General features: G+C 49.4%; 1 protein-coding gene across 3 annotated transcripts in view; it reads right to left on the bottom strand.

The window, feature by feature from the left end:
- The window catches only part of LOC119437235 (adenosine deaminase-like), a 228,090-nt gene that overhangs the window by 40,114 nt on the left and 164,672 nt on the right, over positions 1–23,304 (bottom strand). Inside the window, exon 1 of one of the 3 annotated variants that reach the window (XM_037704278.2) lies at positions 1,237–1,442. The exons of the other annotated variants lie outside the window; for them this stretch is intronic. Coding sequence (XP_037560206.1) covers positions 1,237–1,284 — 48 coding nt within the window. The 5' untranslated portion in view covers positions 1,285–1,442. Of the gene's footprint in view, positions 1–1,236; positions 1,443–23,304 lie in introns of those variants that run through there. 3 annotated transcript variants of the gene reach the window in all.

The raw sequence follows: 23,304 nt of genomic DNA, 5'->3' as shown, positions 1-23,304 counted from the left end.
CAACTCTGCTCCCGTAGGGAGCATATACAGTAACTCTAGGGGACCGCATCCCGCAGTGCCCTCTACGACGGCGCCGACGGAGCTGTAACCGAGCCGAACATAATCTGGCCGCGAGCGGGCGGCGCCTTCACGCGCGTTGGGGGAGAGTGTCAGCACCTCTATTGTTCTTACACCGTGTTCTCGCGGTAACTCAAACCCGGGAGGAAGAAGCACGGTTTGCGCGGGAAATCATCTGCGGCGCACTAGCCGTGTCCGCCATGTTGCCGTTACAGTGGCGGTTCCCGGAGATCGAGCTAACAAAGCACAACGCGCGAGTTGGGGGACGAGGCGCGGGAAGCCACCTCGATCCCCACAGTATGGAATACCATATCGGGTAAATGGCCTCCACGGCTTTGTTGGCACATTCGCACTCTTTCGTTCAAATTTTCCATGACCGTTTCGCATAAGCATGGCTCAATTTCGTTGATACAGAGCTCAACTCACTCCTTCAAGGCGTGGGTGGTCGTGGGCTTGTTGGAATAAACCTTTGACTTGAAAAAACTCCAATCTCTTCACAGTTGAAGTTAAATTACTATTCCGACCATATTTTGTCGGAAAATTGAGCGAACTGCAGCCGCCAGAGCTTCACTATTTGTAAAATATTGCTCAACAATAAGAACGCGTTGTTCTTTCGTGTTGCGCTCCATTTTTAATAACCCTGAACTGTCAGCGGTCACGCTGTCTTTGTTTTTCGTTGTAAACGCACAAATTGCGCAAAATTGAAATCTTGCGTATTGGGACACCCAATATATGTGGACGCACGCTCGTGGTGTTTGCACTGCGCAAAGGGCCCCACTGCCTTATCGCCCACTACGATCCTACGATTACGTAAAGCCATGACAACGAAAAGAATAGACAACTTTCGCCGACCGTCACACCGTTTAACCAAGGTTTCATGGATCGAGAGCTACGTTTTTCGGAAACCTGCGCGGCGTAGAACCTCCGACATAACACATAAACTGAACTAGGGTGTTTTGGTGCTCAACAAACGCCAAACTTCGTGACTACCTGCGACGCCTGAAAGGTAGCACTGTGTTCTCTGAGAGGATGCACCAACTACCTCGAAATCAAACATCTTGCCGGTGTCATGCGAATGCGGTTATGCGCGGCCATTTGCGATGTTCGAAAATATCATATAAGTACCGGGAAACACACAAGCTACAAGGCCGCATCGAATCCGGCAGCGCCAGCACTCACCCTCGTTCGAGGAATCTTCATCGGATCGAAGTGCTTCAGGAAGCTCATCGCACAAGGAACACGCGCTGGGGGCTTCACACAACGTCGCCACAACGCCGCTCCGAGAGGACCACACAACGCCGGCGGCGGTTGGGCGCGCGGTTTTCAGCAGGTTGCAATGGCGTGCTCCGCTGCAGGGCGACTCACTGCCAAGCGCGGCGCTGGGAGGCAGATGCACACAAAGAGAAAGACGAAGGAGACCGAGCCGACGGCGCTCTTCGAATGCACACGGCACGCGCAACTGCACACCGCTGACTTCCTTCGCTCTCTCTCACCCAACGTATGATTCGCGCCCCCTGCGCGTCGCAAAAGCACACACAACACAGCCGGTGAGCGAGAGGCGTTCTTTCTCTTCTCCCTTCTTCTACAAGTTCGCTGTAGTGATCCCCCTCTCTTGCGTAGGCGCGCATTGGTTTGAAACGAGAAACGCTTGTATGGCCGTTTTGTATGGTGGCTCCTTATTACAGCGAAGCTGTCTATGGCTTGGGTTCTATGCGTTTTACCTCTCGGTCTTTCAGTAATGCTTGGCGGACACATGAGCATGCGAATGTTTCGAAGGATGACGCATGCCGTGACGTTTTTGTAGTATGTTGTGGGCACCACAGACGTTTCAACGCCCTGAATGAAATCTCTGGTTTTAAACGTAGCTAAAGCTTTCTGGTTGGAAACTTAGCTAAACCCAGCGATATTCCAAGTGGTTTTGGCCTATGACTTACGATTGGCAAAACATTTGTTGCCGATTTCGACGACAAGCATGAAATGTTTGCAGCATATTGCACAAGTGTAGGCCTTACAGCTCCTGATGAATTTTGACGTTGCCTACACCTGCTGATGAATTTGGACAAGATTGAGTTTGAAAGGTTATACCTACTATACGGCACAGCGAGCTCTTTAAACGCGACCATTCGTGCTCGAACTTGCAAACGTACTGCTGAGCGGCACTGGTTTCTTTCCTCTACACGAAGATACCAAAGTAAGGTGCGTGGGTTGCAAATATATAAGCAATGATGCGATAATGCTGTAAAATCTATTCATTACATCGGTTTCAGCAGGCGACTCCCTTGTAGCCTTTTTGAAGACGTTACACATCAAAACACGCAGTTTATATACCATTTCTACTTGTAAGGCTAATACGGTTTCTCAGTGTTTGCGCTATGTCGACGCGAGATACGCGTTCCTGCTTTTAGTCTGGTTAGTTGAGCATTGTCGGGGTTACTGGTGCAGCTGACGTGTTATAATTTTTTGTTCTTCAGCAAACTTAACTGATTAGAACTGTCACTGATCCCGGCTTCGTGTTGTCACATTATCGTAATATTGCATTCTGTGAATTTTCCTGTACAGCTTTGTCCCGAGCTCCTAGCGTACGATATTGTCCACCTCATTCTGGTTGACTAGGCCTGTTTGCAGCGTATTTGTCCGCCTTATGGGCTGATGAGTGACGTTCTGACTAACCAAGAAAGCTACGAAGTTTCGTTCACTCTCCTACACTGCATGCACCATGCATATACGGTTAAGAGGATTTCAATCACGAGGTGCAGTTTCGGGTTCTACTTTAATAATTGCTACATATATGAACAAAACCTACAAAAAAGATATTTGACAGTGTATTTGAAATGCAAATGTTTGACAAGTAAAGCGCGAAGTACCACTCACGCTTGAATGGTAAGCATAAAGTTACGAGTTTCAGGAAGCGTGACCTGTTTTTAATTGTATTAATCATAACGCGTAAAAAATGTCTATAGATATGTATCGACATAGATATTGCTACGATACGGGCGGACGCTTAAAAGTGAAGAAAGACGACGTGAGTTCGGACTGTGACATCATCGGTCCCTAGGCCTCTCGCATCCATCATTTTCCATTAATAAACGTATCTCACCGTAACAGTATTGGTGGAGGTGCTGGGTAACGAAGAGGAGTCCAGGACGAACGACCACGGAAGCGCAACATCTGAAACTACGCCGAAGCCGCCGCCTGGCCGGATTACCACCGCTTCCAATGGACACGATTCCTAACGGTGACAACGCGCTGACTTCGTGTGGCACTACATTCCAACATCACATGCGCCACGGACCTTCGCCGGAAAGGTCGGAGAAGCCGTTGAAGAGTGGCTGAACCACTACAGTCGTGTGAGTCGATACAACCGTTGGAATTCGGACACCCGGCTGACCAACGTGCCATTGTTTCTAGAAGGCACGGCGCTCGTGTGGTTTGAAAACCACGAAGAAACTCTAGCCACATGGGAAGACTTCGTGGATGAGATAAAGAGCTGCTTTGGGGACCCATCTTTGAAGAAGAAGCGCTCTGAGCAGACTTTGATGCAGCGTGCTCAAGTGCCAGGTGAGACTTGCACAATTTACATTGAAGAAAACTTGAAACTGTGCAAGTCTGTAGACCCTCGCATGAAAGAAGAAGACAAGGTCGGACATCTTCTGAAAGGGATTGCCGAGGACGTCTACAACTTCCTCATAGGAAAGGACACCTTGGAGTCTGTAGCCGACGTGGTCAAACATTGTCGGACGTTTGAGACTCTGAAGGCTAGGCGCATTACACCTAAATTTGGCAGACTCGCCAACGTCACCGCCGTTGCGAGTGTTGACGTCTGTCCTATACCACCCTGTGATCTCGCATCAACGATAAGACAAATCGTACGCGAAGAACTTGATCGACGTGAAGCTGTCGTTGCGACAAGAGCACGTGTCAGCGATGCCTATTTGCCTTACGACGCAACGTGTGCGTCCGTTCATGCCACGGAGTATGACGATGCGCCTCGATCACGAGCACCGGAACGACCAACCTACGACTTGCATCGTCGCGATGGCCTGCAGAACGCCTTCAACCAACCACATACCATGGCGTCATCGTGGGACGATCATCACGAATACACGGAGCCTAGTGGAAGGTTTCGTGATGTGCGTGAGGCACCTGTGTGCTTCCAGTGTGGTGTCCGTGGACACGTGGCTAGATTCTGCCCTGAGCGCCGTCGCGGACAACCACGGTTTTACGAGAATCTGCCGGTGTCTCCTCGACGGAACAATCGGCCCGGTAGTGCTCGCTGGGCAAGGGACACGTACTTCGGAAACAGTTTCCAGCAGAACTCACGTGGTGACACGTTCATCGGCAACAACTACCGACAGAACACCCGCAGCGACTCGCACGCCTCCGTACGAAGCTTGACGCCCCAACTGCACGCCGGCGCCGTTCTCCATCGCCTGGTCGCCGTGTCACTTCCCCACCGCCGGCAAACTAGGTGGTGCGGCCGATGGAGGTGAGGTCGCCGAACATTTGTCACAACACACATGCATGCCTCCACCAGTTTCGATGATGCAGAACAAGGTTCACGTCCTCGTAGACGGACTTCCGACGATGGCTTTGATAGACACTGGAGCAGCTGTTTCGGTTATGAGTTTAAATTTTAAATCACGGCTAGGAACCAAAGTGATGTTTTGCTGGGACAACTGTGCCACATTCCGTGCAGTGAGTGGGGAGTCGCTGTACCCTGTCGGGATGTGTGTTGCGAGTGTAGCTTTAGGCCACAGAGTGTTCAAGGTGGAATTTGCTGTTCTGGCTAGCTCCACGCACGACGTAATCTTGGGGATCGATTTTCTACGAGAGTGCGGCGCCACTGTAGATCGTGGCGCTGGTGAAATTTTGTTATCCGCTTTTACTAAGGGGTCTCCGCGCTGTCATGGTACCCTCGCCGTCACTGACGATATTTGCTTGCCGCCCCAGTCGATGAAGAGAGTGCGCGTTGATACCCCTGCTGTAGACGCTGGAACGTTTGATGTCCTTGTGGAGCCGGTCCCCCTCCACTGCGTCAAGAAAAATGTGCTCGTGCCGCGTTGCGCAATTTCTATTACCGATGGGCGATCCTCATTATGGGTGCTGAATTGTTCTAGTGAGCCTGTCGTGCTACCCAGTAGAATTCGGCTTGCTCTCTTCGATCAAAATGCGAGCAGTTGTTGTATTGCAGCTTTAAGCAACGAAACAGTAGACCACGTGGCTGTCACTCACCCTACAGAGGACAAGTTTCTGGGTATGGTCCGGAAGTCGTTGCCGTCAGAGAAGCGCCGAGGCTTGGTCCACGTCCTGGTCAAGCATGCCGCAATCTTTGATTTTGCGCATAGCGAGGAACAATTTAATGTGCCAGAGTCACGTACTCGTCACGTGATTGACACGGGATCCGCTCGTCCTATCCGGCAGACACCGTACCGTGTCTCACATGCAGAGCGTAAAACCATTGCTCAACAGGTGGAACAAATGCTAAGGAAGAAGGTCATTCAGGAATCATGCAGCCCTTGGGCTGCACCTGTGATCCTTGTAAGGAAGAAATACGGTTCTTGGAGATTCTGCGTGGATTACCGACGTCTCAACTCTATCACCAAAAAGGATCTATACCCGCTTCCCAGGATTGATGACGTAATTGACTGCTTGCATTCTGCCTCGTACTTCTCCTCCGTGGATCTAAGGTCCGGTTATTGGCAAATTCCCATGCATTCGGATGACAAGGAGAAAACGGCCTTTGTAACCCCAGATGCATGGTCTGTTTGAATTCAATGTAATGCCGTTTGGCTTGTGTAACGCCCAGCCACGTTTAAGCGCTTCATGGATACTATTCTGCGTGGACTGAAGTGGGAAATTTGTCTATGTTATCTTGATGACGTTGTAATTTTTGGCCGTACATTTGACGAGCACAATCGCCGTCTTGACATTGTTCTTACATCTCTTGAGAAAGCTTCGCTCACCTTGAATTCTAAGAAGTGTCACTTCGGCAACCGTGAGACTCTGGTTCTTGGTCATCTTGTCGACAAGCACGGCGTTCGGCCTGACCCTCAAAAGGTCGCTGCAGTTAGCAGCTTCAAACAACCGCAGTCACTACGAGAGTTGCGAAGTTTCTCGGACTCGTGCTCGTACTTCCGTCGCTTCGTGCCTAAATTTGCCAACCTGGCTTACCCCCTGACATGTCTACTCAACAAGGACGTGCCTTTTCAGTGGTCAGCAGAATGCGAGTCATCGTTTAAGCAGTTTACGTTTGTACTGACTTCAGGGCCCTTACTTCGCCACTATGACCCATCTGCTGCAACCGAAGTTCACACCGACGCCAGTGGTATAGGCCTCGGGGCCGTCTTGGTTCAACGGCATGACACCATAGAACATGTGGTTGCCTATGCCAGTCGTTGTTTAAGTAAACCTGAGCGCAACTATACGGTGACGGAGCAAGAATGTCTCGCGGTCGTCTTCGCTGTCCACAAGTTTCGCTCGTCTATCTACGGACGCCGATTCTCAATTGTCACCGACCATCACTCGTTATGTTGGCCCACCGGAATACGCGACCCATTCGGCCGTCTTGATCGTTGGGCCATACGATTACAAGAATATGACTTTGAAGTGTGTTACAAGAGCGGTCGTCGTCATGCTGACGCTGATTGTTTATCAAGGCTTCCCCTTTCGACGAGCGAGTGCGACGCAGACAATTTCGATGAATACCTAGCAGTTGTTGACCCTCTATTTCCTGACCTTACCACCTTTCGCACGGAGCAACGCAGCGACACCAGTCTGGCTTCTCTATTTATCTCCGAAGCTAAGGGTCAACGCCGTTACGTTGTAAAGGATGGCATTCTTTACAAGCAAAATTATTCTGGCAAGGGTGCTCGTTTGCTTCTAGTCGTGCCGACAAGCTTGCGACGTGATGTGCTCCAAGTAATGCACGATGACCGTACATCTGGACCAATGGGATTTTCCAGGACGTTTCAGCGCACACAAGAACGTTTCTTCTGACCAAAGATACACCAAAGTGTAGCAGCGTACGTTGCGAGCTGTGAACTGTGTCAACGCTACAAGCGTCCAACTAGCAGCCCTCCAGGACTTCTGCATCCCATCACGCCTCCTGCTTCACCGTTCGAGGTAGTTGGTGTTGACCTGCTCGGCCCTCTGCCGCGATCAACGACAGGCAACCGGTGGATTATGTATGCGTCGATCACCTGACGCGCTATGCAGAAAGTGTGGCGATTCGTGCAGCAACGGCCGCTGAAGTTTCGCACTTCATGCTCTCATTCGTGATTTTACGCCATGGATCCCCTCGTGTTATTATCAGTGATCGTGGCCAGAAATTTGTTGCCGATGTGGTTGAAGAGCTCCTCCGGCTTTCTACGTCTCATTTTCGTCACGCCACCCCGTACCACCCACAGACTAACGGTTTAACTGAACGGAGCAACAGAACTCTCATCAACATGCTTGCGATGTATGTTGATTCCACTCACAAAACTTGGGACACTGTGTTGCCCTTCATAACGCTCGCCTACAACACCGCAAAACACGAGACCACCGGATACAGCCCATTTTATCTCCTATACGTCCGCCAACCGTGTACAGCTCTCGATTCTATCCTTCCGTTCTCCGAAACCGCCGAAACTTCTCTGGCCGAAACACTTTGCCGCGCAGAAGAGGCCCGGCGCATTGCCCTCCTTCGTACTTTTGCCTCCCAAGAACGCTCTAAAACCCGTTATGACGAGAGCCATCAGCACGTATCGTACGAGAAAGGCGATTTGGTGTGGCTATGAACGCCACTTCGGAAGCAAGGCCTATACCAAAAGTTCTTGGCCCGTTACACCGGCCCCTTTGTCGTTATGGCACGTCTCAGTGATGTCACGTACGTGATATGTCGACTCTTGTCTACTGGCCGCCGCTCAAGCAAGACCAAAGTCGTCCATGTCGCCCGTCTTAAACGTTTTCACCACCGGAACTCCAACTGACTCGCCCGGTGGGCATCGTCTGCAAAGGGGGAATTGCTACGATACGGGCGGACGCTTAAACGTGAAGAAAGAAGACGTGAGTTCGGACTGTGACATCGTCGGTCCCTAGGCCTCTCGCATCCGTCATTTTCCATTAATAAACGCATCTCACCGTAACTATATATATATATATATATATATATATATATATATATATATACTATTCACTTTTAACGCACTGCATATATCTCATTTATATTTCGCCTTCATAATCCCTGTTCATCTTCTTCTTTGTATTTGAGCCTGGGCCGTGCCTGCGAAATAAACGGGTCTGCCAGTGCTGCCTGTCCTTAGCCGGGTGCGCGACGAGTTCGCGTCCTCGCCCGACCTTCAATAAAAGTTATTTCACTCACTCACTCACTCACTGCCTGTCCTGGTCGTATATTATATATATATATATATATATATATATATATATATATATATATATATATATATTGTAATGGGGTTCATTGGCGACTCAGAAACGCGACCGTCTCAGTTGAGCGTCGGACACCGAGAACGCGAGCCCGTCTTCGTCGGCGGGCCGATGATGATAGTGCGTCCACAGGGTGCGCCAGTCACACAGGGCGCCAGTCTTCTTCGCTACAACTGCCCCCTGGAGAAGAAGGAGCCATCCTGGCGACTCAAGGAGAGGAGAGGACAAGGGGGTCGTAATAGGGTTTAAGTCTCTGGACGTGGACTGTCTCGCGTCCACGACGCCTCAAGTCAGTAGATGGCGTTAGCGGCTCGACGACGTAGTTGACCGGCGTCGCCTGTTCAACGACGCGGTAGGGACCGTGGTATTGAGCGAGGAGTTTAGAGCATAGACCAGGGGTGCTTGAAGGTATCCAAAGCCAGACTAGTGAGTCCGGCTGGTAGGTGCAGGGAGGTCGGTCATCATCGCGACGGAATTTTTGGAGACTCTGGTCTTCCGCCGTGAACGAACGGGCCAGCTGACGGCATTCCTCGGCATACTTGGAGGCTTCAGACAGAGGCGTGCCCTCTGATGGGTCAGGCCGGTAGGGGAGAATGGTGTCGAGCGTACATGTAGGTTCACGGCCATATACGAGAAAGAATGGCGAAAATCCCGTTGTGGCCTGTGAAGCGGTATTATAGGCGTACGTAACATATGGCAAAACGAGGTCCCAGTTGGTATGATCCGATGCCATGTACATGGATAGCATGTCGCCCAAAGTACGATTAAACCGTTCTGTTATGCCGTTCGTTTGCGGATGATAAGCTGTACTGGTGCGATGGACGGTATGGCACGCGGTCAGAAGGGCGTTAAGAACTTCGGAAAGAAACGCACGCCCTCTGTCACTAAGAAGTTCCCGCGGTGCCCCATGACGCAGTATGAAGTGATGCAGTAGGAAGGACGCAATGTCGCGGGCTGTCGCTGTTTGCAGTGCCGCAGTTTCTGCATAGCGGGTGAGGTGGTCGACAGCGACAATAATCCAGCGATTGCCAGCTGATGTGCAGGGAAGAGGGCCGTAGAGATCGATGCCGACGCGGTCAAATGGTCGGGACGGACAAGGAATGGGCTGTAAAGGACCAAAAGGACGAGGAGCAGGAAGATTGCGTCGTTGGCACGCTGTGCACGAGCGAATGTACTGTCGCACAAAATTGTACATGCCACGCCAATAAAAGCGGGAGCGAAGCCTGGCGTAAGTCTTGAAGAGGCCGGCATGGGCGCATTGCGGGTCTGAATGGAGAGCAGAGCATACATCTGTGCGCAGATGGCGGGGAACGACGATCAACCATTTGCGACCGTCGGAAGCGTAATTTCGGCGATAGAGAACACCATCCCGCAACTCGAAATGAGAAGCGTGGCGGCGGATAGTACGTGAAGGGCGTGTTGTTGAAGTGTCAGAAATGCAATCCATAAGTGCCGCAATCCAGGGATCTTTACGTTGCTCCACAGCCATGTTGACGGGCACAGGCGACGAAAACGCCGATTCGATGGCTGTAATGCAAGTCATGTCACTTGGTGTAGGCGACCGAGAGAGGGCATCCGCGTCGGTGTGTTTACGGCCAGACCGGTAAATGACGCGTATGTCGAAGTCTTGTAACCGTAGAGCCCAGCGCGCAAGGCGGCCAGACGGATCTTTTAAAGTCGATAACCAACATAGAGCAGGGTGATCTGTAACGACGTCGAAGGGGCGGCCGTACAGGTAGGGTCGGAATTTTCCAAGGGCCCAGATGATAGCCAGGCACTCCTTTTCGGTGACGGAGTAGTTAGATTCCGCTTTCGCTAGTGTTCGGCTGGCGTAGGCTACTGCGTATTCATCATGCCCACTTTTTCGCTGTGCAAGCACGGCACCAAGTCCTACGCCACTGGCGTCGGTGTGGACTTCCGTGGGGGCCGTGGGGTCGAAATGGCGCAGTACGGGAGGCGAAGTGAGCAAACGCCGCATGGTTTCAAACGCATCGTCGCAAGCTGTGGTCCAAGTAGAAAGTCGTGTGTCGCCGCGAAGCAGCTGAGAAACGGAGCAATGATGGAAGCGAAATTCCGGATAAAACGACGAAAGTAGGAGCAGAGCCCGATAAAGCTCCGAAGTTCTTTCAGAGACGTGGGTTTCGGGAACTCGGCGACGGCGTGAAGTTTCGAAGGATCAGGGAGTATGCCATCTTTCGATACGACGTGTCCGAGTATAGCAAGCTGCTTGGCTCCAAAGCGACATTTCTTCAAGTTTAGTTGGAGGCCTGCCTCGGTGATGCACTGCAGGACGTGTTCGAGACGGTACAGATGTGTGGGAAAATCTGGAGAAAAGACGACGACATCATCAAGGTAACATAGGCATGTCTTCCATTTGAGCCCACGAAGCAGATTGTCCATCATTCGTTCGAATGTAGCAGGGGCATTGCAAAGCCCAAACGGCATAACGTTAAATTCATATAGGCCATCTGGGGTCACGAAGGCTGTCTTCGGGCGATCAGCAGGATCCATAGGCACTTGCCAATAGCCTGAGCGTAAATCGAGCGAAGAAAAATACTCCGCGCCTTGCAAACAATCCAGAGCATCGTCGATACGCGGTAAAGGGTAGACGTCTTTGCGAGTTATTTTATTAAGACGGCGGTAGTCAACGCAAAATCGAATTGAGCCATCTTTTTTCTTAACCAGGACTACAGGCGACGCCCAGGGACTATTAGAAGGTTGAACCACTCCACGCTCAAGCATTTCGCTTACTTGGTTTTCAATAACATGGCGCTCCGCGGGTGATACACGATAAGGCCTCTGGCGCAGTGGTGCGTGGGTGCCGGTGTCGATCTCGTGACGTACAGTCGATGTGCGGCCTAATGGGGCGTGTTGACAGTCGAACGTAGATTGGTATTTCAGTAGAAGGCTGAGAAGCTGCGAACGCTGCGTAGGGCTCAAGAGGGCATCCACTGAACTATGGAAGACGTCGGGCCTAGGCTGGGAACAATGCAAGCTATAGGTCAACGAGTTCACGTCTGAACAGGTGTCGTCAAGAGGCGCGTCAAAGATGGTAACCGAGTCGGCAGACTGAAGACGTCCAAGGCACTCGCCACGGCGTAAGACGAGGGGCGTGGCCTTAGCGTTGGAAACTCGTAGTCTCGTGCAGCCACCACTGACAGTTAGGACAGCGAAGGGAAGGGAACATTGTCGGCGAACAAAAATCTCCGATGGGACAAACAGGGCAGTAGTGTCAGTGGCGAAAGTAGAGCAGGCATGCGCAATCACCGAAGAGTGCGGAGGGATCGTGGTGTCTTCTGTAACAGCCAGTTTGTCGCCGAGATCGTCAAGTTCATGTGAGCGGGTGTCGGGAAGCGGAGAAAATTCAATTTCGGCGCGAGAACAATCAATGACTGCCTGATGATCGGAAAGGAAGTCCCACCCCAAGATGACGTCGTATGAACAGGATGAGAGGACGACGAACTCGACTGTATACGTGTATCCTTTAATGACGATGCGGGCGGTACATGCGGCAACAGGGGTAATGCACTGGGAACTTGCAGTCCGGAGTGACAGCGCAGATAAGGGCGTCATTACTTTTCGAAGCTTGCGGCAAAGTTCTTCCGTAACTACTGAAACGGCGGCGCCTGTGTCGACTAATGCCAGTGTGACGACTCCTTCAACAGACACTTCGATTACGTTCGTCGGAAGAGAGCGAGGCCTTGTGTGGTTCGACTGGAACGCAGTTCTCGCCTCTTGAACTGCGGTAGCTAGTTTTCCTGCTCCGATGGGGCCGGACGCCGCCGCATGGGGGAAAGTGAGCGGCGACGAGGGGATGGCGAGCGACGATCACGGGCAGAAGGAATGACGTTGCGCGTGGACGGCAAGTGCGAATCACGTGGCGGTGAGAAGGACGAAGCTGGCGAAACGTAGGAGGAGACAGGTTGGTCATGACCTTAAAGCCATAAGCGACGGCGACAGAGTCGTGCCACGTGACCAGGGATACCACAGAAGAAGCACACGGGGCGATTGTCGGGTGTACGCCAGGGTCCCGTGCTAGCTGGTGATCTGGAGGTGTACACTGGAGGGATTGGACGTGGCGGTGCAGCAAACGGTGGCGCTGAAAAAGTCGATAGGGGTGGCCGTGCTGCAACCTCGGCGTAGCTGAGAGGTACAGACAATGGTGGCGCTGCACGAGGAGACTGTATGGCTTCGGACACTTGTTCTTGGAGCATTTGACGCAACGGAGGAGCCAAGGACGGCGTAGGTCCGGGGACAGCGGTGAGTAGGGATAGCTGGCGGGCGACTTCGGAGCGTATAAATTCCTTGATTTCGCTGAGCAGATAGTCGTTGTTAGTGACAGCGGCTAAACTTGCAACGGAAGCATCGGGAACAGAAGAACGTCGAGTGAGCAGACGTTGCCGCCTGAGTTCGTCGTAACTCTGACAAAGTTCAGCGACCTCGACCACGGTCCGCGGGCTTTTCGAGAGGAGCATTTGGAATGCGTCGTCTTCGATTCCCTTCATCACGTGACGGATCTTGTCAGACTCAGTCATCGATGGATCGACGCGCTTGCAAAGGTCTACAACATCTTCTATGTACTTGGTGAAGTTCTCACCGGGTTGCTGGGAACGGCTGCGCAAGCGCTCTTCGGCACGGAGCTTCCGCACCGCAGGGCGACCGAACACTTGCGTAATGCGCGCCTTGAAATCGCACCAGGTGCGAAGGTCGGATTCGTGGTTGTGGTTTCCACACGTTAGCGACACCCGTAAGATAGAAGTTGGCGTAGCTGAGCTTCGTAGCATCGTCCCATTTATTGGGGGCACTCACCCGCTCGTAGATCGAGAGCCAATCTTCGACGTCGTATTCGTCGGAGCCGCTGAAGATGGGAGGATCGCGTTGACGCACGGGGCCAGGACAAATCAATGTTGGCGGTGCCGAAGGTGTTGTTTGGCTGGCGTCGTCAGGCATGATGGCCGGCAGCGTCCGATTGCGTAGTTCCAGGGTTGGGGAAGTAGAACCCAGCACCTCCACCAAATATGTAATGGGGTTTATTGACGACTCAGAAACGCGACCGTCTCAGTTGAGCGTCGGACACCGAGAGCGCGAGCCCGTCTTCGTCGGCGGGCCGATGATGATAGTGCGTCCACAGGGCGCGCCAGTCACACAGGGCGCCAGTCTTCTTCGCTACAATATATATAATCACTGACCTCAGTAACTACCCGTAAGTTTTGTTTGTTTCTTTAATAACTGCACAGCGATGGGAAGCAGTACCAATCCTCGGACGTATGCGTGGCTGCAAGTACTTGAGCCCATTACTGATGGCGAGCTCTGGACAAAATTACGTGGATTGGGCCAGCAGTGATATTCATTTGCAGCAACCTGAATTTTTAATAGCGTTCTTGCGGTAACCTAAAAAATAGTATATCACAGCGATATTCGACTAAAACGCGATCAGAGTCTTTTTATGGCTGTTTGTGAAACCGCGCTGCTGTATAGCTCCTCATTTGTATCATTATCATCAGCCTATATTTATGTCCACTGCAGGACGAAGGCTTAACCAAAAACGTGACGAGCTGTGTTTTCATTCTTATTGGGAAATTAAGAAAAAAAGGGGGGAGAAGAGTCAAAGAGTATAAATCTGATTTAATTCAGGAGCAGAAAGTACTACTACAGTACCATGGAATACAGTTTCTAGCACTACGTTCTTGTACGCACACCGTACGGTGGTGTGCTTGCACCATTTCGAGAAGGTGTGATGAAATCGGAACGATGTGTATGTGAAATTTACATGTCCTTTGAAGCTTTGGTCAAAACGCCACATCGTTAGCCCAGTTATTGTAGATGACCGCCGCCGAAACAGCGACTTGACGCGCCGCACCGGCGTCATGCGCGTCCATCAAAACAGAGATAACCGTTTGTGTTCCATCGATATTCATGAAACATTATGTTTTGGGCATTGCACACATCCTGTATAGACACCCTGATTTGTCCAAAGAGCATTATAAATACATACCATGGATACTCTAAGTCCCATCCCAATCACGTTGTTATAACGCTGGAAGGATATCGCAGCTGGACATAAGTGGCCGCTAATAGATGCTCACTTTAGGCATGCAGATGTCTATAGAACATCTAGGGGATTTTTTTCAGTCACGCATGCGAGCTATATTAAAGGGTGCCACAGCAGATGGACTAACAAGGACTAACTCAATATTATATTCGCAGCAGACGCTGTGTGACAGAATACCCACATAGCAAGGTCAGATACAGCGTCATCATTATCATCATCATCATCATCAGCAGCAGCAGCAGCAGCAGCAGCAGCAGCAGCAGCAGCAGCCTATATTTATGTCCATTGCAAGACGAAGGCCTCTCCCTGCGATCTCAAATTACTCCTGTCTTGCGTTAGCTGATTCCAACTTGCGCCTGCAAATTTCATAACTTCATCACCCCACCTAGTTTTCTGCCATCCTCGACTGCGCTTCCCTTCTCTTGGTATCCATTCTGTAACTCTAATGGTCCACCGGTTATCCATCCTACGCATTACATGGCCTGTCCAGCTCCATTTTTTCTCCTAATATCAACTAGAATATCGGCTATCCCCGTTTGCTCTCTGATCCCGTCTCTTAACGTTACGCATAGCATTTTCCGTTCCGTCGCTATTTGTGCGGTCCTTAACTTGTTCTCGAGATTCTTCGTTAACCTCGAGCTTCAGTCCCATATCTTAGCACCGGTAGAATGCAATGTTTGTACACTTTTCTTTTCAACGACAGTGGTAATCTCCCAGTCATGATTTGGTAATGCCTGCCGTATGCACTCCAACCCAATTTTATTCTTCTGTAAATTTCCTTCTCATGATCAGGGTCCCCTGTGAGTAATTGACCTAGATAAACGCACTCCTTTACAGGCTTTAGAGGCTGACTGGCGGTCCTGAATTATTGTTCCCTTGCCAGGCTATCGAACATTATCTTTATCTTCTGCATATTAATCTTCAACCCCACTCTTACACTTTCTCGTTTAATGTCTTCAATCATTTGCTGTAATTAGACCCCATTGTTGCTGAATAGGACAATGTGATCTGCAAACCGAATGTTGCTGAGATATTCGCCATTGATCCTCACTACTAGGCCTTCTCAGTCTAAGAGCTTGAATAATTCTTCTAAGCATGCCGTGAATAGCATTGGAAAGATTGTGTCTCCTTGCATGACCCCTTTCTTGATAGGTAACTTTCTACTTTTATTGTGGAGAACCAAGGTAGCTGTGAAATCCTTGTAGATATTTGCCAAGATATTCACGTGTGCCTCCTGTACTCCTTGATTACGCAATGCCTCTATGACTGCTGGTACCTCTACTGAATCAAATGCAATTTCATAATCAGATGCAGCGTGTGTACACATTAATGCGCACACCCACGAGGAGAAAGCGCCACGTATACTAACTCTCCTGGACTTAGCGCCTGGTACGCTAAGCATAATAAAGCATAGTAAGCAAATTAATTAAAAATTTAAAAGTAAGTTTTATCGCGAAATAGGCAGAGTATATGTATACATACGGGATGCAGACATGGTAGTTTCGAACTATAATTTGAACAAATGAGAAAACATAACTCTGTCCTACGGAAAATGAAACTAAAAAAGACCTATAGGGAAGGGGCAGTAATTATTCATGTGTGATCTAAAAGAAAAGTATTTTGTTATATGTGCCAAAAATCATACACTAGCCGAGCGCGCCAGACTTCCAATAAAGTTCTTTCACTCACTACTCACTCACTCACTCACTGACGCCATGTGATCAGCAGCGCAACGCCATAAATCCACGGGCTGCCACGTTTCGGAACAACACTTCTCAGAACATTTTCGACGAGCCTTCACTGTCTAAGCTGAGACTATGGTTCTGTTTTTGCTTCTGCAAAATTTAAGTACCACATTCAATGTGAATGGCATTTCATGAGCAATAAAGCTCCAGGAATTTAGCGTTTTTAATGATCTAGTCGCATAAAAAATTACATGACTAAACTTTAATTACATCCCCCAACAGATACGGCGTCGTAGCGCGTACATCTCTACGACGTCAGTAGGTAATGTCCATGAACAGTCTACTGCCAATTAAAGTAGAATGAACGTCAATAACACATCGGCTACTTCATATGTGCAAAATATATGTTAGTAGGACGTCCTTTAGACGCTACGACGAGACGTGGACGAATGGATAATACGTGGATGTTCATAGGATATCGGTGGTTAACTCGGGAGCAGACTTGTAAACTTTAGAAAAAAATGTTACGGATTAAAATTACAATTACATCGTTAAAAGTGTAATTAATTACAGTGACCAGTTACTACCCACTAAAGTAATTGAACACTTACTAAAAATTACCCCAGAACTCTTCTTATGAAGAGAAGAGAAGAGATGACTGTCGACGGTAATGCGAATAGCAATCGAGCAATGTAGCGACAGACTGTATATCTGAAGTAACGTTTGTTTAACACTTGTATTGGTAATGAAATTAATTCAGGAGCGAAAAATGCATACTACAGTACCATGGATGGCTACAGTGCCATGGCTGTATGCCACATGCTCCGATGTCGTCCCACTTTGGCACTCGCTTGCCATGGTCCGACATGAGCATGGCGGCATGATGACAACTGTATGACGCCGACGCAGTGACGATGGAATGACGAAAGAATTACATCGATGGAACGTCAAAGGCGGTATAATGACGACGGCATGACAAGAATAAGATGTCGATTCTTAACTTATGAGGATGGTGTAACGACAACAGCGTGACGACGACGGCATGACAAAGTCTGATGACCAAGCTAGTATGACGACGATGCCACCGGCACGTCGGCGTCACGACTACGAACATATACCTAGTGTGTGCGTGTTTGTGTGTGTAAACTTTATTTAAATAAGTACGGAGGCTCGACTTAAGCCGAGGCGGGTTGCTCCCACGTTGGCACTGTCAGGCCAAGCCCTTCAACGACGTCATGAGCCCTCTGGACAGCCCTTAGTTGGTCTTGAAGCAATGCGCTTTGTGTTCTTTTTTCCCATCGAGTCCATTCTTCCAGGAGGCTGGGAAGAGTTGCGGGGCACCCCGCGAGCATATGTTTGATTTCAATGATGCCATTACAATAATTACATTCCATCCTAATCTCCCTCTCTGGATATATTTTGTTAATGTGGTACGGCGTGGGGTGTGTACCCGTTTGCAATAAGCGCAGCGAGACTGCCTGAGCCCTGTTTAGTTTTGAGTGTGGCAATGGGAATTGCCTGCGACCTAGATAATAATGTTTGGTTATCTCATTATAAGTTATTAAATGATCTCTATATTCTCCGGCCTGATGGTGAACGGCTCGGTTATGGCTGTCACGGTTAGCAAGTCCTCGTGCCAAGTCATGCGCAACCTCGTTGAGGTTTACCCGAGTCTCGTCCACTTTCCCCGTATGCGCAGGAAACCATCGGATTTTTGTTCTCCTAATCCTAATGTTTTCAAAGAGTTTAGCTGCAACTCCAGCTACGTAGCCTTTATCAAAATTTTTTAGCGGCTTTTGAATCACTGTAAATGAAGGCCCACTAATTACTCCTGATGGCTAGAGCAATTGCCACTTGTTCCGCCACCATGGGTTCCTTGGTAAAAATAGTGATAATGTCTTGCACCTTTTCTTGCGAATTTGATACAATGGCCGTATAGGCTTATTTACCTTTCACCCAGGCAGCATCAACTATAACTGCCAGTTGGTTCTGCTGTTCTATCTCCTGCAAGAGTGTTTTAGCTCTTGCCTTTCTCCTTTTGATATTATATTCTGGATGCATGTTTCTGGGGAGAGGGTTGGTTCTGATCCTATCCCTAACTTCAGTATTTAATTCCACTTCAGCCTCTATTGGGCTCTTTGATCTATTGGGTTCTACACCTATTGTCTGTAATATCTTTCTGCCTGCTCGTGTTTTTTTTTTCAATCTTTTGTGTTGCGCTAGCTGTTGAGCCTCAGCGATTTCTTCCATTGTGTTGTGGACTCCTAGACTCATGAGCTTGTCAGTTGCAGCTGTACTCGGTATCCCTAGGGTTACTTTAACAAGTTTCCTGTGCATGACATTCAGTTTGCTAAGTTCTGCCTGTTTCCATTTCAATAATCCGGCCACGTAAGTGAAGTGGCAGAAAGCCAAAGAATGTATTAGCCTCAAAGCACTGTCTTCCCCCAAGCCTCTGTGTCTGTTGGTAATTCTCCTTAGTAACCTAATGACTTCATCTGTTTTGTTCGAGATATGCTGTATTGTACTATAATTAGCATTGTTTTCCTCTATGCGATAACCAAGAACCTTGATTTTTCCAACTAGCCTGATTGCGGACCCTCCATGAGTGTATAGGCACACTCTTGGCTCCTCTTCCGGAATTTATCGTCTTGGTTTACGACCTTTTCTGCGATGTTTAATGACCAAGAGTTCCGACTTGGCTGCCCAGCATTTCAGCCGTATGTCTTTCAGTGTGTTCTCCACAACATATACACTTTCTTGTAGTCTGGTCTCTGTCTGTCCTACATTACCCTTGGCACTCCAAATGGTTATGTCGTCGGCATATACGACATAAGGTATACCCTCGATTTTCTCTAAATTACTTGCCACCTTAGACACTGCTAAACTGAATAGCATGGGCGAGAGCACAGCTCCTTGTGGAGTGCCCCTGTTTCCCAAATTCTTAGTTTCTGACTTAAATTATCCCATGATGAGGTTGGTTGTTCTGTCTCTAATATAGTCCTTAATCATGTTAAAATGCCTCTTACCTAACCCCTATACCTAGTGGCCCAAGCTATTAGACAACCTGAGCCACTGGGTCTTGGTCGAAGGCGTGCCGACGACAGCATGACGAGATTCAGATCCCGAAGCTGCAATGACGAATGAACAACCACGACGGCAACACGATGGCGTTGTGAGAAGGAACGCATGACGACCGTATGACGGCGATGGCGTGACGACAACGAGATGACGAGAGTCGGATGACAAAGTTTTGGAATGAGGACGGTGCAACGCCCCCTACGGCATCACGAACACGAACCCATGCCTAGTAGCCCAAGCTATTAGACAGCTTTAGAATTGGCGACCCAAGACTATGGGGCCCCAAGCCGCGTTGCATTAGTTGCTCTTGGGTTTAGAGGAGCAGCACAGTTTGAGAATTGGGTCAAACGCCGGCAGCGTTGGGTCGAGCGCTCGTGACGCTGCAGTGTGGAAAATAAAAAAAGTGCTTGAAAGCAACAAATAACAAAAGCTTTTCTTGCAAGTGAAAACGAACAGAATGCATTTTTAAGCAAAAAGAGCGAACAATAAAATGCCATAAACGTAATCGCTTTGTTAGTACTACGAATTAAGTAAACTATTTTAAGTCAAGCAAAGTCAATCGCAGCCAAGTGCTCTTAAATTGTGTGTTTTTTTTGTAATTCACTTCAAACCGACTAGTTCATCTATGTAAGATGGCCAAAATCAGTCGAAGGACAGCAAGTTTGCTGTGTGATCATCTGCTGTACGTTCATTTCAGTTGAGCTGACATCGAAGATCTATTTCCACCGTTGCCAGAAGCGATTTACCGACATGGCCGGCGGCAGCATACGTCTCGCAAAGGTTGCGTATTGACCACAGCGAAAATGGTTTCCTCGTACCGTCTGCAAGATTTTTCCCAACTTGTAGCCACAGCTTAACGTCCTGGAAAGGGTTCGTTGCGAGTACTTCACGCGATATACAGATGTCATCTTCCGCTGTATAGTGCGAGCGCGCGTACGTAGCTCTCGGAGCAGTCATGCTTACCGCCTGAGAGATAACGGTTTTGGATAGGTGTGGCTCGTATGACTCTCCTGGCTATCACCCGCGAGGGTGACCAAAGCGAGGGTGTCACCCGCGAGGGTGGCCAAAAACAGCTTGGGGGCCTACGCTAGTTTTCGATTTTTTGGTCTTGGGTTCACGCGAACGCAAGAACCCAAGACTGACTTGGGTTCTGCGCATGCGCACTGGTGGCCCGCAATCCTCTTGGCTCCCCAAGCCGCTTGGGCCCCCAATTCTAAAACTCTCTATTAAACAACTTGGGTCGCTGGGTAAGGGTAGAATGTGTGACGACAACGGCATTGCGACAGTAAGCTCACGATTGGCGATGACGACGATGGAACGACCACGACGGCATCACGACCGGGAGCACATACCTAGTGGCCCGAGCAAGTACACAACTTGGGCCATTGGGTTGGCGTAAGAGGCTAGATAGATGGATGGATGGATAGGTAGATAGATATATAGATAGATAGACAGATAGGCTCAAAACGGTTGAAGTAGGCAAACATTGCTCTTCGTACTAAAAGTAATCTATTATTTTTACGTTACTTTCCTGCCTGCTTTTTTAATGTTGCACAAACACAGTAAACATAACGAGCTGGCCTTGCTCGTTGAGTCCGTCTGCTGCAGGCCTGATTAAATGAGCAAAACCATACGACTGCAAGTCGTTTAGTTTTCCTGAAAATGACTTTTAAAGATTGGCAGTGTCTTCCCGACCCATGCCCACGAGTGTCACTCTTTACGGGCCACCCTGTGTTTACGACGTCATAGCCTATACCACCATGCACTTCGCCCTTGAACGACGAGGTTGGCTCCTTTTTCTACGACATGACGGCCGACACTCATAGCTTTGAGACATGATGACCGGTGCTTCTCTTCGTCTTGCCGCAGCACAATGCGTTGAGCTTGGATCTCGTCAGCTGCCTCGCGCAGCGGCAGCGGGTCAAAAGCAAATGGCAATCCTTCAGCGCTCATATCGCCGCTGAATCTATCGCTGAAATCGCGGCTGTCTAGTTCGAAAGCGCTGGAGAGAGAGAGAGAGAGAACTTTATTGAGAACCAGCAGTTTAGTCGGCTGGGCCTAGGCCTCCCCCAATGGGACGTCGAGGTCTTGCCTCTTCGCCGCTCCGTAGGCCTGCTGGGTAGCCTGGAGTTGGTCGTCGAGATGGGAGCTGCGCAGGGTGGCGTGCCATCTCCACGAGAGGGTCACGGGATTAAGGTCTGGGCATTGATATTTGCACTCCCATAGCATGTGGGGGAGTGTTTCTGGTAGAGTTTTACGGATCTTGCACGTGCGGCTTGTGTAGATGTCGGGGTATATGATGTGATATCGTGTGAGGGAGGGGTACGTATTGGTCTGTAACAGACGAAGGGTGGTTCCCCGTGCTCTGTTTACCTTGCCGTGAGGGGTGGGGAAGATTCTTCTTGCGAGATAAAATGACTTCACAAGGTCTTTGTATCTTGTAAGGCGGTCGAGTCTTGCGGATGCACATGCACCGTCTCCGGCACGGTTGGCTACTTCTCGTCCTATGGAGAGTGTAACCTCGTTGAGGTTGGTGAGGTGCGGGTGGACATCGCCGGCGTGTGCTGGGATCCAGACGAGGGTGATTTGAATTTCAGATGAATGCGGGGCTTGATGTAAGGTACTGAGTGATTGTTGAGAAATACGACCCTTGATGAAGTTGTTGATCGCCGTGCGAGAATCGCTCACTATGGTGTGACAGGCTGGGTCAAGAGTGGCCAGGGCGATCTATATACTTCATCGGCCGTCTCGGCATTTTCGGTAACGATGCTGGCAGCATGTTGGAGTAAGCCACCTGCTGTGGTAACCGCCGCAAAGCGACGTCCATCTTGGTATTCAGCTGCGTCGACGAAGGTGACTCCCGCGGTTTTGGCATAAGCTTTGATGAGGGAGATAGATCGTGCCTTCCTGCGTTCTTTGTTGTGGTCTGGGTGCATGTTTTGGGGAATAGGGTATGCGTGTATCCATTGCTGAATGTCGCGTGGTATTGGGTGTTTGTCTCCATGTTGGCGATGGTAAGTGATATCAAGCTTGGTTAGAATGCTGCGGCCTGTTTCGGTGAGGGTAAGCTGCTCCAGTTGCGATCGACGTTGCGCTTCAATTAACTCGTCTAGAGTGTTGTGGATACCTAATTGTAGTAGAAGTTCCGTACTGGTGTGGTTGGGTAGTCCTAAAGCTTGCTTATAGGCTCCTCTGATGATGACGTCCAGTTTAGCCTTTTCAGCTTTGTAGCAGTTGAGAAAGGGCGCAACGTATGCAATGTGACAAATGAGAGATAAAACTTTATTGTGTCCATGATGGGGTCTGGGGGCGGCGGGGGTTGGGAGACTAACCCCCAGGCCTCCCCTTCCTCAGACGGCGGCCAGCCCTTGCTTTCTGACGGCGTCTTCGGCCATCCAGACGGCCCAGAGGTGCTGTTCTGGGTCGCTGGAAAAGCACCCCGTGTCGTCAGGAGACATCGCCAGCTTCGCTTTTTTTCTTTTGCTTTTATTACACGTTCTGCGCGTTTATATTACGGCAGTGTAGGATATGACGTTATCGACTCATCGTAGACGTCACAAGAAACTGCTACCCATTTCGATTTCGGTACCCCGTTTACTGGTTACTTAATATTGCTGACCAGTTTCTAAGCAAATTGAACCACCCTACCGTAGGTACGACTGTACATGCCATTTGAAAATGACAATATCCAAATATGGTTAAAAAAACGCCGGAGTGCCCTTTAAAAGTAATATTATCACAAATTTTATGCATAAGGCTTTGCTAGCTACGCAAATGCTCCTTACACAAATGGTTTATTTGCTTTGGAGGATAAAATTCTCACCAATAGATAGAGTCAGAAAATGCATAACTAACAACAATGGGCTGATTAACTTTTTTAATTATTTTTGCGATTACAATATACGTTTCTATAAGGTACTTGTAGACGATCGTATTCGACGGCTACGCTATTCTGTCGGATACTTCTAGAGTGTCTGTGTAACGATGATAGTCACTATTAAATTT

This window comes from Dermacentor silvarum, chromosome 1 (assembly GCF_013339745.2).
Source record: "Dermacentor silvarum isolate Dsil-2018 chromosome 1, BIME_Dsil_1.4, whole genome shotgun sequence".
Classification (NCBI taxonomy): Eukaryota; Metazoa; Arthropoda; class Arachnida; order Ixodida; family Ixodidae; genus Dermacentor; species Dermacentor silvarum.
Note: the sequence above shows the minus strand (reverse complement) of the source record. Positions and strands in the feature narration are given on the sequence as shown.